This window comes from Leiobunum rupestre, chromosome 4 (assembly GCF_980474605.1).
Source record: "Leiobunum rupestre chromosome 4, qqLeiRupe1.1.hap1, whole genome shotgun sequence".
NCBI lineage: Eukaryota > Metazoa > Arthropoda > Arachnida > Opiliones > Sclerosomatidae > Leiobunum > Leiobunum rupestre.
The window spans coordinates 63,082,432-63,092,046 of NC_143387.1; the positions used below are offsets into that span (position 1 = coordinate 63,082,432).

General features: G+C 39.3%; 2 protein-coding genes across 2 annotated transcripts; both read left to right on the forward strand.

Annotated features, from left to right (window-relative positions):
* Positions 1–1,674: 1,674 nt before the first annotated feature.
* Positions 1,675–3,388, forward strand: LOC149948707 (sodium-dependent glucose transporter 1A-like). Its single transcript, XM_090173822.1, has 4 exons — positions 1,675–1,775; positions 1,847–1,973; positions 2,049–2,207; positions 2,264–3,388. The coding sequence occupies exons 1-4, from the start codon at positions 1,686–1,688 to the stop codon at positions 3,220–3,222; spliced, it is 1,335 nt and encodes a 444-aa protein (XP_090029948.1). The 5' UTR covers positions 1,675–1,685; the 3' UTR covers positions 3,223–3,388.
* A 3,327-nt stretch (positions 3,389–6,715) lies between these two features.
* Positions 6,716–9,328, forward strand: LOC149948708 (sodium-dependent glucose transporter 1A-like). Its single transcript, XM_090173821.1, has 4 exons — positions 6,716–6,862; positions 6,921–7,047; positions 7,119–7,277; positions 7,336–9,328. Exons 1-4 carry the CDS (start codon positions 6,773–6,775, stop codon positions 8,331–8,333), a joined length of 1,374 nt encoding a protein of 457 aa, XP_090029947.1. The 5' UTR covers positions 6,716–6,772; the 3' UTR covers positions 8,334–9,328.
* Positions 9,329–9,615: the final 287 nt, after the last annotated feature.

A 9,615-nucleotide genomic window follows, 5' to 3' on the forward strand; every position in this document is an offset into this window, starting at 1 on the left:
ATCTGTGTCTACTAAGGGTGTATGGGTTTGCCCACTCGAATACACTGATGTGGAACTAATATTACTGCCTGGGCCGACTTGTTTTAAACCTAATCGCTACACGAAGACGAAGTTAATGCCTGGACAATAATAAATGGGTTCTGTTTTACGTATATTTTTTAGGGTTTGTCTTCTTGTTAAAGTATTACCAAGTTGCAATATGAAATCGCTAGCCTTAAAATTAGTCACTATCTGCTGTAATGATGTCCAAACGCGTATTGCGATTTCATGTACCTTTCTTTAAAGGAATAGGCTTCGAGCTTAGGAAATATAACGCCATCTGCCTTAGTATCAATATTAATATTTAATTCATAGTAGGAAAATGGGAAAAAACAGGCATACTTCACATTCTTAAAATTTTTGCATAGCACTTTGAAACACCCTGTATTACTTTGTGGCCAAAATATCTCAAATTATTGACTCAAATCATATACCATTTTTTCAGATGGAAGGTTTAATATACTAAAGGCACAAAAATATCTCAAATCGTTAGCGGTATGAATAGTCCTGGCTCTCGGAAATATGACTTCTTGGCAATTTCCTTGAAGATGTTTTATTGAAGCGTCTATTCGCTCAGGTTATATACCCTTTAATGAGAGGCAAATCCGCCTAATTTCCCAACACTAATTGTCCGTCCAGCAGCCAAAAATCAGAAAAGGAATTGTTCGACAATTTCTTTAAATTATGATAATATAATTGATCAATTTGTTGAAACAAAATTTAGAATGAAAAAAAGTAATTTTAAAGCTAAAAAAAAATAAATTATTTTTAGATATCATGTAGTTACAGATTAAAATTGTTGATAGTATTTTAACAAAATTTATATTAAAGTTGACGTGTTACTACTATAATTTATACCTATACTCAGAAAAGGAAACTATAGGGCCCTGTTTGAAGACTATGCCAAGGGCCCGGAAATCTGATAACACTGCCCTGGGTAATTAGTTTTGTTTATTTCACTCTTTTTCTAGTTTCAAATTATGTTATTTCACATTATTTCACTTACCATTTCAATGAAATCTTTTTCAGTAACGTAAACCAATTACTTAAGCCTTTTTGGTATTAAATTGTCTTTTGCTTTTTCAAGTTCTCAATGTTCCCAAAGTCAGACAAAGGGTCCAAATCTGTTGTTGAAGTGGCAATTTTCGCATTCACAGAAGTTGCTGAAATTGTTTAGTTTAAAAATCCTCGTTCGCCAATGGCATCGCGTTGCGAGCGTCCTCTCGTGGCAGAGTTCTGAAATATATCTACTCGTGTGTCACGTGATGCCTACATGCAGACCTAGGATCCTGTAAACAAAATTTCAAACAATAATTTTCTAGATTTCGAAATGCAACCAAAGAGATGTTTAAAACTTTTACACTGCTGGAAAGCTAGTGTACAGCGCTCTAAGCTAACTGGATCCACCCCCATTATTTATTTTTAAGCGACAAGGCCTACAATTAAACAATTGATAACGCTTAACAATACCGAATGAGATTTAATCCTTAAATAGACATATATATGTGGAGATGGTAGATTTTGATACGTTACACTCTGATAAAGAATGACTCTATTCGAGAAAATTGTGGCGAGTTTACGGAACGCGAGCTTAATGTGCGTTTGCTTTTCGTTACTGGCGGTTTATAGCTATTTTGGCAAGTGAAATGACGCGTCCTTCTCTGTGGTCGAAACTCTACTCGGATCGAGTGAGAATCTTCCGAACTGCCAACTTGTATTTGTCGTTTTTCAGTTTGGTAAGAGAATGAATTAATTCGTTCGTTTTATTTAAATATTTTACGAACGTACTGGGATGGCCATTTTTAAGGGAATGACCATGTCCATTTCGGGACCCACACTGCCGGACGTCGAGAAAAATGTGGGAGCGACTTCCACGGATATGGGGTTCATTATGGCTTCCAGATTCATCGGTGCTTTTGGTGGATGCGTCTTAGGTACAAGTAACATTATTTTATCGCCGAAAGGTTCCTTAGGTAGTCGTTATTGTCTCGAATGTTTTACGTTTTCAGGAGGTTGGCTCTTTAGTCGATTCAACCGTCAGTTTCTCTTCTTCGGCGGTCTCTTAATAAGTGGGTTGTCATCCCTATCGATTCCATACATGAAACAGGTTCCTCTTCTAGTTGTGTCGATTTTAATCAACGGGTTGATTGCAGGCGCCATTGATACTGGTAATTCTAACGATACTTAACGCTCTGATGGTATTATAAATGTACTATATTCTTAGGAGGAAATGTTCTGTGTCTCGATCTATGGACTTCCAACACTGCGTCTTTCTTCCAAGCTCTACATTTCAGTTTCGGCCTTGGGTCGGTAGTGGGGCCCTTGGTAGCCGCACCGTTCCTATCTCCCGACGACAATTCCACCAACGTCAATACCACTGTTTCGTCAAGGACAAATGGCAGCGGAAGCCGAATTGAAATAGCGTACATGATCGTGTGCAGTTTGGTTTTCATGTCGGCTATATCCAACTTGGTGTCGTTCTTCTGCGACCGTTCCGAGGTGAGAAGCAACACCGAAAAGAAGAGGGACACGGATTACGTGTCGGGCCTGATACTACCGCGCATCCTGATTGGCTTAGGAATGGCGTTTTTAGCCTCGTATATGATCTTCGAGAGTTCTTTCACCCAGTACCTGACTAGCTTCGTCGTCGCTAGTAAGATGAAACTGAAGAAGACCGACGGTTCCTTCATGACCTCCGTTTTCTGGGGCACAAACACCTTCATCAGAGCCTGTTCCATCTACGCCTCCACCAAAGTCAAACTGAATTACGTCCTAGCCTTTAACGTAACCGTCATGTGCTCGGCTGGAGTGTTTCTGGCCATTTGGGGCGATACCAGTCCCACCGTGATGTGGATTGGTACGGCCATGTTGGGCTTGGGAAGCGCCACGATGATTCCTTCCGGTATCGCCTGGATGGAAACTTATGTCGGTGTGTCAAACCTAATCGCGGCTCTCTTTTTTGTTTCAACGTCCGTGTCTGCCAGCGCGTCTTCTGCCTTTGTAGGTTACGTAATGGATTACGAACCTAGGTACTATCTATACAACGTTTGTCTCTGTTCGTCTCTTTGCGCCTGCATTTTCGGTGTCCAGCTAAAAGTCGTGTCGATTATTAAGAAGAAAAGTAAAAGGTCCAAACATTCTTCAATTTCAGAGTCTATAGCTAGTAACGAAATCATCAACTAATTGACTGTTAGTTGGTGCATGTATAATAGGGTGGTTCAAAAAATGCAAATATCGAAATGTTTTGGTGCACATGGATTTTCCTGTTCATATTGATGAGAACATGACCCACGAAAAATTCATTAATATTTAGGACTGCCTCAACGAGGTAAAGTTTTACCACTATGAACTAACCCATTTATAAGCAAAAATCAGTTTTGTCACTCATTTACTTTACTTGAACGAAAAATTTAATATTTATTACTTATTTAAGTTTTTACAATATTTATTATAGAAATAAGTACCGGTACACCATAAAATATTTGGCAGAAAGCCCCACTAAATCAGGTCATAACTGCTGAAAATCACAAGTTAGGACCTGGTTTTGTGGGGATTTCTGCCAATTATTTTATTGTGTACCGGTACTTATTACTATAATAAACCCTGTGTAAACATAAGTAAGTAATAAATAGTAAATATTTCGTTCAGTTAAAGTATTTGAGTGACATAATTATTTTTTGCTTATAAATGGGTTTGTTTATAATGGTAAAACTTTAGCTCGTTGAGGCAGTCCTAAATATTAATGAATTTACGTAAAATTTTTCCTGGGTCATTTTCCGACCAAAATGAACAAGAAAATCAATGTGCACCAAAACATTTCGATATTTGCATTTTTTTTGAAACACCCTAATGTATATTGATGTAATACATAAACTAATATTTATTTTGCTAACGAAAAAATCGTGATTAGTTAAAAGTATACTAACCGCAACAAAATATCATTAGGTGCAGACTGTATTTTCTTAGCTCACCACCATCGAACATAGGATTTTAGGCTTACCTTAATTTATTTATTATGGAGAAAAGAACTGAGTTAGTTTCCGCGAGTTTGACGTTGTTATTTTCGATTTAACAATGTTTTGGAATAAAATTATTTGCCAGTTTAACATTTTCAATTATGGAGGTTGAAACATTAGGCCTTGGACGCGGTATATCTCTGTCGTTAGCCTCACACACTTTGCCCTATTTACAGTTTCCCTTAACAATTTCCCAATTATTATACCCCATCAGAATATTTATCTTTGTTTTATTACATTTCTTTTGTATAAAGAATCCGATTTGTCGGTAAGCTCGGAAACTTCCTCGGTCATTTTCGCGACTAAAGAATGCATGGATGGATAGCGCATGCGCAGTCGTTCTTTTATCTATAAGATAATTTACCCCCCTGCATGGCCACTTGCTTTGCCCTTTAATCGCACCTTGGATTTATTTAAGCCTTACATAAGCAGACGACGCGACAGACGGAACTCAGCCGATAAAAATGGAGATACCCATAATACCTTGTGATTACCCGGTAGGTGTCGTATTCAAACGAAAAATATTTGTCGCTTATCTCGGATCATTTCGGTACCAAAGCCAATGCAAGGTTCTTAAATAATATAAATGCTTATTTCTCAAATTATTCACGTAAATATTTATTTATTTTGGTATCGAAGACATTGTGTACAGTTAAAGATATACAATTTTGAAATATCTCAAATTTGTTATCCTAAATCCAAGTTGGGTAATCACTCCCCATAACAAGCCTGTATAAGTTTTGACTGTAGTGAACTTATTTCGCAACACATTATAGATTCATCATTACCAAATTCTCTGTTTCAAAGGCCTGTGATCGATGTACTGGTTCGCTCTAATCATATCGACACAAAAGCATACAATATAGTATGGCCTTAAATTGTCTTAAAATGTATTTCTCAAATATGGTTAAGTTTCGCCCTCAAATCTGTAGCTTAGTACTACGACCATGTTAAAGTATGAGGCGTTTGCTCCGAGTATTGTAAATCATTCAATTACAATCGTCAGAGATTCTGGAAATATTTTTAGATAAAAGTGGGCGCTACACACACTTGGAGACCCAATCAGCTTGGGTTCTTTATGTCCCACAAAGCAGTTTTTTCACTCGCTATCCCTGAACAGCTTCTTCTCAATATAAAACTTGCAGTTCCGAGATGGTTGCTCTTGGTCACTGTAAAAACGTTTGCTTTATTATTTCGCGCAGTCCTTTGGTACTGGCTTCCTGAATGTTTCTTGCGTCACCCATTTCCAATGTCTCTTAAGAAAACATTCTGTTAATTAGCATTTTCAGTTTTTATAGAGCCACGTAGTGGTCGACGAGATAAGTTCCTAAGCTGCTGGTGTTTCATCTGCTAAACAGATGATTTGTTTATAATTTAACTCAAAGCATTTACTTTGAGCAGTTTATATATGGTTCTCGAGTTGGCCGCTGCGTGGCTCTATGAACTTGATTTTAGGCTTACACGAGCTATAGCTAGCGTAAGCCTACTATGGCCGTCACGTTGTCCGCCGCCGTACCAATTCGGTAACGCACGCACGGCACTCGGCCAACTGCCTTGTCTGTACTAGGCATTCAATCTCTGTACCGTCCGCTCGTGTGAGCCTACTCATTGGGACTGCATGGCCCACTCGTTTTAAACGGGTGGAGGCGATTTGCTGATTTCTAGCGGTAACGTATCGTCGATTCTACTGCAGCCACGTTCACATGGACCCTCGAAAACTTTCAGGGGCGTAGCAACATTTCGGCGCCAGGTAGGGGTCAAGTGGACTTTTTGAAGGATTTTCTTTTAGTAATTGGGGAAAACATTTGCACCCCTAATCCTTAATAGTGAGATAGAGTAATGGCACTGTGACGTCCTAGTACGTCACCCATGCTCTTTCATATGGATAAAAGATTTACGCCAAAAATGGCGGCCGTGACCACAGCTACAGAGTGCTACTACTCTATAGGCTGAAGTTTCTACTTTGAAAATATCGTTATTATTATTTAGAAAATAATATCACCGCATTACATTTGTTTTTTCTTGTTTAAATTAAAATGGGATATCCGTTTTTCTTCATTTTTTCAGTATTTGGTTCATTAAATTACTTGATTCTGAACTGAAAGAAGCATTTTTCAGGGGGAGGGGCAATTGGGTAGCGCGCGGGGAAAATTCTAGAGCGACACCTCTTGTGAAGTGACGCTTCACAAGATAGGGGAACGAAATTTTAACCCGCGAACTTGATCGACTTAAGAATAGTTTTTGAAAAGAGTGTATCCTAGCGAAATCATTTCCACTTCTAAGCATAAAAATGGTAGCGGCTTCAAATTGTCTAAATATATTAAATAACTTCTTAACCAATTAATTTATCGTGAATGTTGTTTAGAATAGTTGTATAAGTTTCTCATTTTTTTGTAGAATTTCCATAGTTATCTAAGTGAAATCTGCATTTTATCGCATAGATTGGTACATTCGTGACTATACGACTGTTGATAATACGCGTTCATTGTTATTTCCTCTCGGAACACCTTCTCTCGCTATCACGAATAAAGCTTACTCTAAACAATTAAACGTTGGATATCACCACGCAATCCGACGACCCTGAAGTTCTTGATGATCTCCGATTGTTATTTGCCTTTTCTCTTGAATCTCATTCTCTCTTCCATCTTTATATCGGTCTAGAGCGGGTAAACACCTGTTTCAAATTCGTCCGCGCGTTCTTTGGTATTTGTCTCAAAATGTCTTCTACGTCAATAAGGACGATAATTAAAAGTGATAGAATTAGAGTTTTTCGAACCGCTAACTTGTATCTCGGATACTTCTGTTTGGTAAGACATCGTTTAGGAGTGATTTCAATTCATTATTTTCATCATATTTAATTATAAGGGACTGACCATGTCCATTCCTGGACCGACTGTGCCCGACCTTGAGACGAAGGTTCGCGGTAACTCCACTCAAATGGGATATGTCCTAGCCGCAAAGTTCGCCGGTTATTTCGTCGGATCAGTTTTAGGTATTTCTGGTTTTAGTCGGATTTGAAAGGGTCTTTCTGATATTGTTTTGATATACGAACTTCAATAACAGGAGGTATTCTTTTCGGTCGCTACAATCGTCAGTTTTTATTTTTTCTGAGTCTGTTGGGTATGAGTTTATCTAACTTGGCCATACCGTTCCAAACGGATCTTTGGCTTCTGATTTTGATGATGGTCATATGCGGGATTGTCAGTGGGGCCTTGGATACTGGTAATTTCTTAGAGACGATTGTTGTTAAGCAACGGTTAAGTGTCTATAATAACTACAGGATCCAACGTGTTTTGCTTGGATCTATGGTCATCAAATCCCGGACCTTTTCTTCAGGCGCTACATTTTTCTTACGGCTTGGGAGCCGTGATAGGACCTTTGATTGCTGAACCATTCTTGTCACCGGAGGACGAGAAGCAGAGCAATTCGAGCAACGGTACCGCGACGACAATATTCCCCGAAGTTACGACGACAATCTCTCTAAAAGGGTCTAAGGACGAAGGTCACGTGGAAATTTCGTATCTGATCATATCATGCATGGTATTGTTAGTTGCCATCTCGATCATCGTGTCCTTCTTTATTGATCGAAGCGAGGTCAAAAGCAACACTGAGAAGCAACGAGACTCTGACAAAGTACCGGGAACAGTCTTGCTTCGATGCCTAATCGGTTTCGCGATGATGTTTTTGGCCATGTACTCTAGTTTGGAAAACGCGTATTCCCAATTTTTATCCACTTTCGTTATTAAGAGCAAACTTCAGATGACCAAGAGTGACGGGTCATTCATGACCTCCGTTTTCTGGGGAACTTACTGTTTCATCAGGGGCTGTTCCATCTACGGTGCCACCAAGGTCAAGCCGCTTCATATGTTATTCTTCAACGTAACGGTCATGGCCATTACAGCGGTTATGTTGGCCATTTGGGGTGATAGCAGTCGCACTCTTATGTGGGTCGGTTCGGCCTTGTTGGGTTTGGGTGCCGCTTCGACCTACCCTTCCGGAATCGCCTGGACCGAAACGTACGTGGGCATCTCGAACTTGGTGTCGGCCCTCTTTCTGGTGTGCACTTCTTCAGCCTCTTTCTTGGTGGCTTTTATCGTGGGTTACTTCATGGATATTGATCCTCACACTTACCCGTATATTATTTGCGTCTTGGTGGGCCTGTCGGCGGTCGCTTTCATCGGACAATTGAGTGTTGTATCCTTGATTAAACAGAAAAGAAGTAGAGATGGCTCCACCAGCAGCATACAGTACTTGGATAAAAGTGAACATTTCAATTGAAATTTTAAGACTCACCATTTATGTTTCTAATAAATATTTATTTGCAATTTAATTAAAAAATATCGATACAACTTGTTAATCTCCTAAACAAAATCTCAAATCAAGCAACATGGTTTCAAATTTATAATAGTGTTTTCCATTTGACGTAATTGATCTCACTCTCTATAGCGAGAAATAGTATTCGAGCGATTTTATTCATGAGCTAAATAGGAACACTCGAATTAAATTGATGCGAATGGACTGGACTCTGCGACCGTTCCGAGGTGAGAAGCAACACCGAAAAGACGAGGGACACGGATTACGTGCCGGGCCTGATGCTACCGCGCATCCTGATCGGCTTAGGAATGGCGTTTTTAGCCTCGTATATGTTCTTCGAGAGCTCTTTCACCCAGTACCTGACTAGCTTCGTCGTCGCTAGTAAGATGAAACTGAAGAAGACCAACGGGCACAAACACCTTTATCAGAGCCTGTTCCATCTACGCCTCGACCAAGATCAAACTGAATTACGTCCTTGCCGTTAACCAAACCGTCATGTGCTCGGCTGGAGTGTTTCTGGCCATTTGGGGCGATAGCAGTTCCACCGTGATGTGGGTAGGTACGGCCATGTTGGGTTTAGGATGCGCCACTACCATTCCTTCCGGTATCACCAGGATGGAAAAATACATCGGTGTATCCAATGTTTTAGGGGCTCTCTTTTTTGTTTCAACGTCCGTGTCTGCCAGCGCGTCTTCTGCCTTTGTAGGTTACGTAATGGATTACGAACCTAGGTACTATTTATACAACGTTTGTCTCTGTTCGTCTCTTTGCGCCTGCGGGTTCAAAATACAAAAACGAAGTGCAAATAGCAAAGAAAATAGTTTTAAATACTAATTCTTTACGGAGTCAATTGACATTTCAACAAGAAGCCTGGCTTGTCGGTAAAAGAACCATTAAATTTCCTTTCCGCATCGTGAATAGTATTTCTAACATCATTAAAATTTGTAAAACATATTAGTTGTCCAGTTCCACTATTAAAAGCAGGGTCTTCTTAAGTATGTATTTCATCTAAAATTAATGAAAAGTACTGTTGGTGTTCCTCTAAATCTTCGATATTAATTTTGCCTCTCATTTCAATTAACGTCTCTTCATGAAAACCACTTTTTCCAATTAATTGTTTTGAGTATTTGTGAAGGGATAATTAAAGTTTGTTTTAATGCTTCATATGAAGTAGGTGATTTAGCTCGCATATACAAGTACCATGGTACGATGGCAGGGTGCCATTTTCTCGGTCTTGCAATATTTG

What these genes read in the sequence shown, in the direction of transcription:
- LOC149948707 (XM_090173822.1), top strand. Translation starts at nt 1,686, where the DNA reads ATGACGCGTCCTTCTCTGTGGTCGAAACTCTACTCGGATCGAGTGAGA. An exon ending in ATTTGTCGTTTTTCAGTTTG is followed by an intron (nt 1,776 to 1,846) that starts GTAAGAGAATGA and finishes GCCATTTTTAAG; the next exon opens with GGAATGACCATGTCCATTTC. An exon ending in TGCAGGCGCCATTGATACTG is followed by an intron (nt 2,208 to 2,263) that starts GTAATTCTAACG and finishes CTATATTCTTAG; the next exon opens with GAGGAAATGTTCTGTGTCTC.
- LOC149948708 (XM_090173821.1), top strand. Translation starts at nt 6,773, where the DNA reads ATGTCTTCTACGTCAATAAGGACGATAATTAAAAGTGATAGAATTAGA. An exon ending in TTTCGTCGGATCAGTTTTAG is followed by an intron (nt 7,048 to 7,118) that starts GTATTTCTGGTT and finishes CTTCAATAACAG; the next exon opens with GAGGTATTCTTTTCGGTCGC. An exon ending in CAGTGGGGCCTTGGATACTG is followed by an intron (nt 7,278 to 7,335) that starts GTAATTTCTTAG and finishes TAATAACTACAG; the next exon opens with GATCCAACGTGTTTTGCTTG.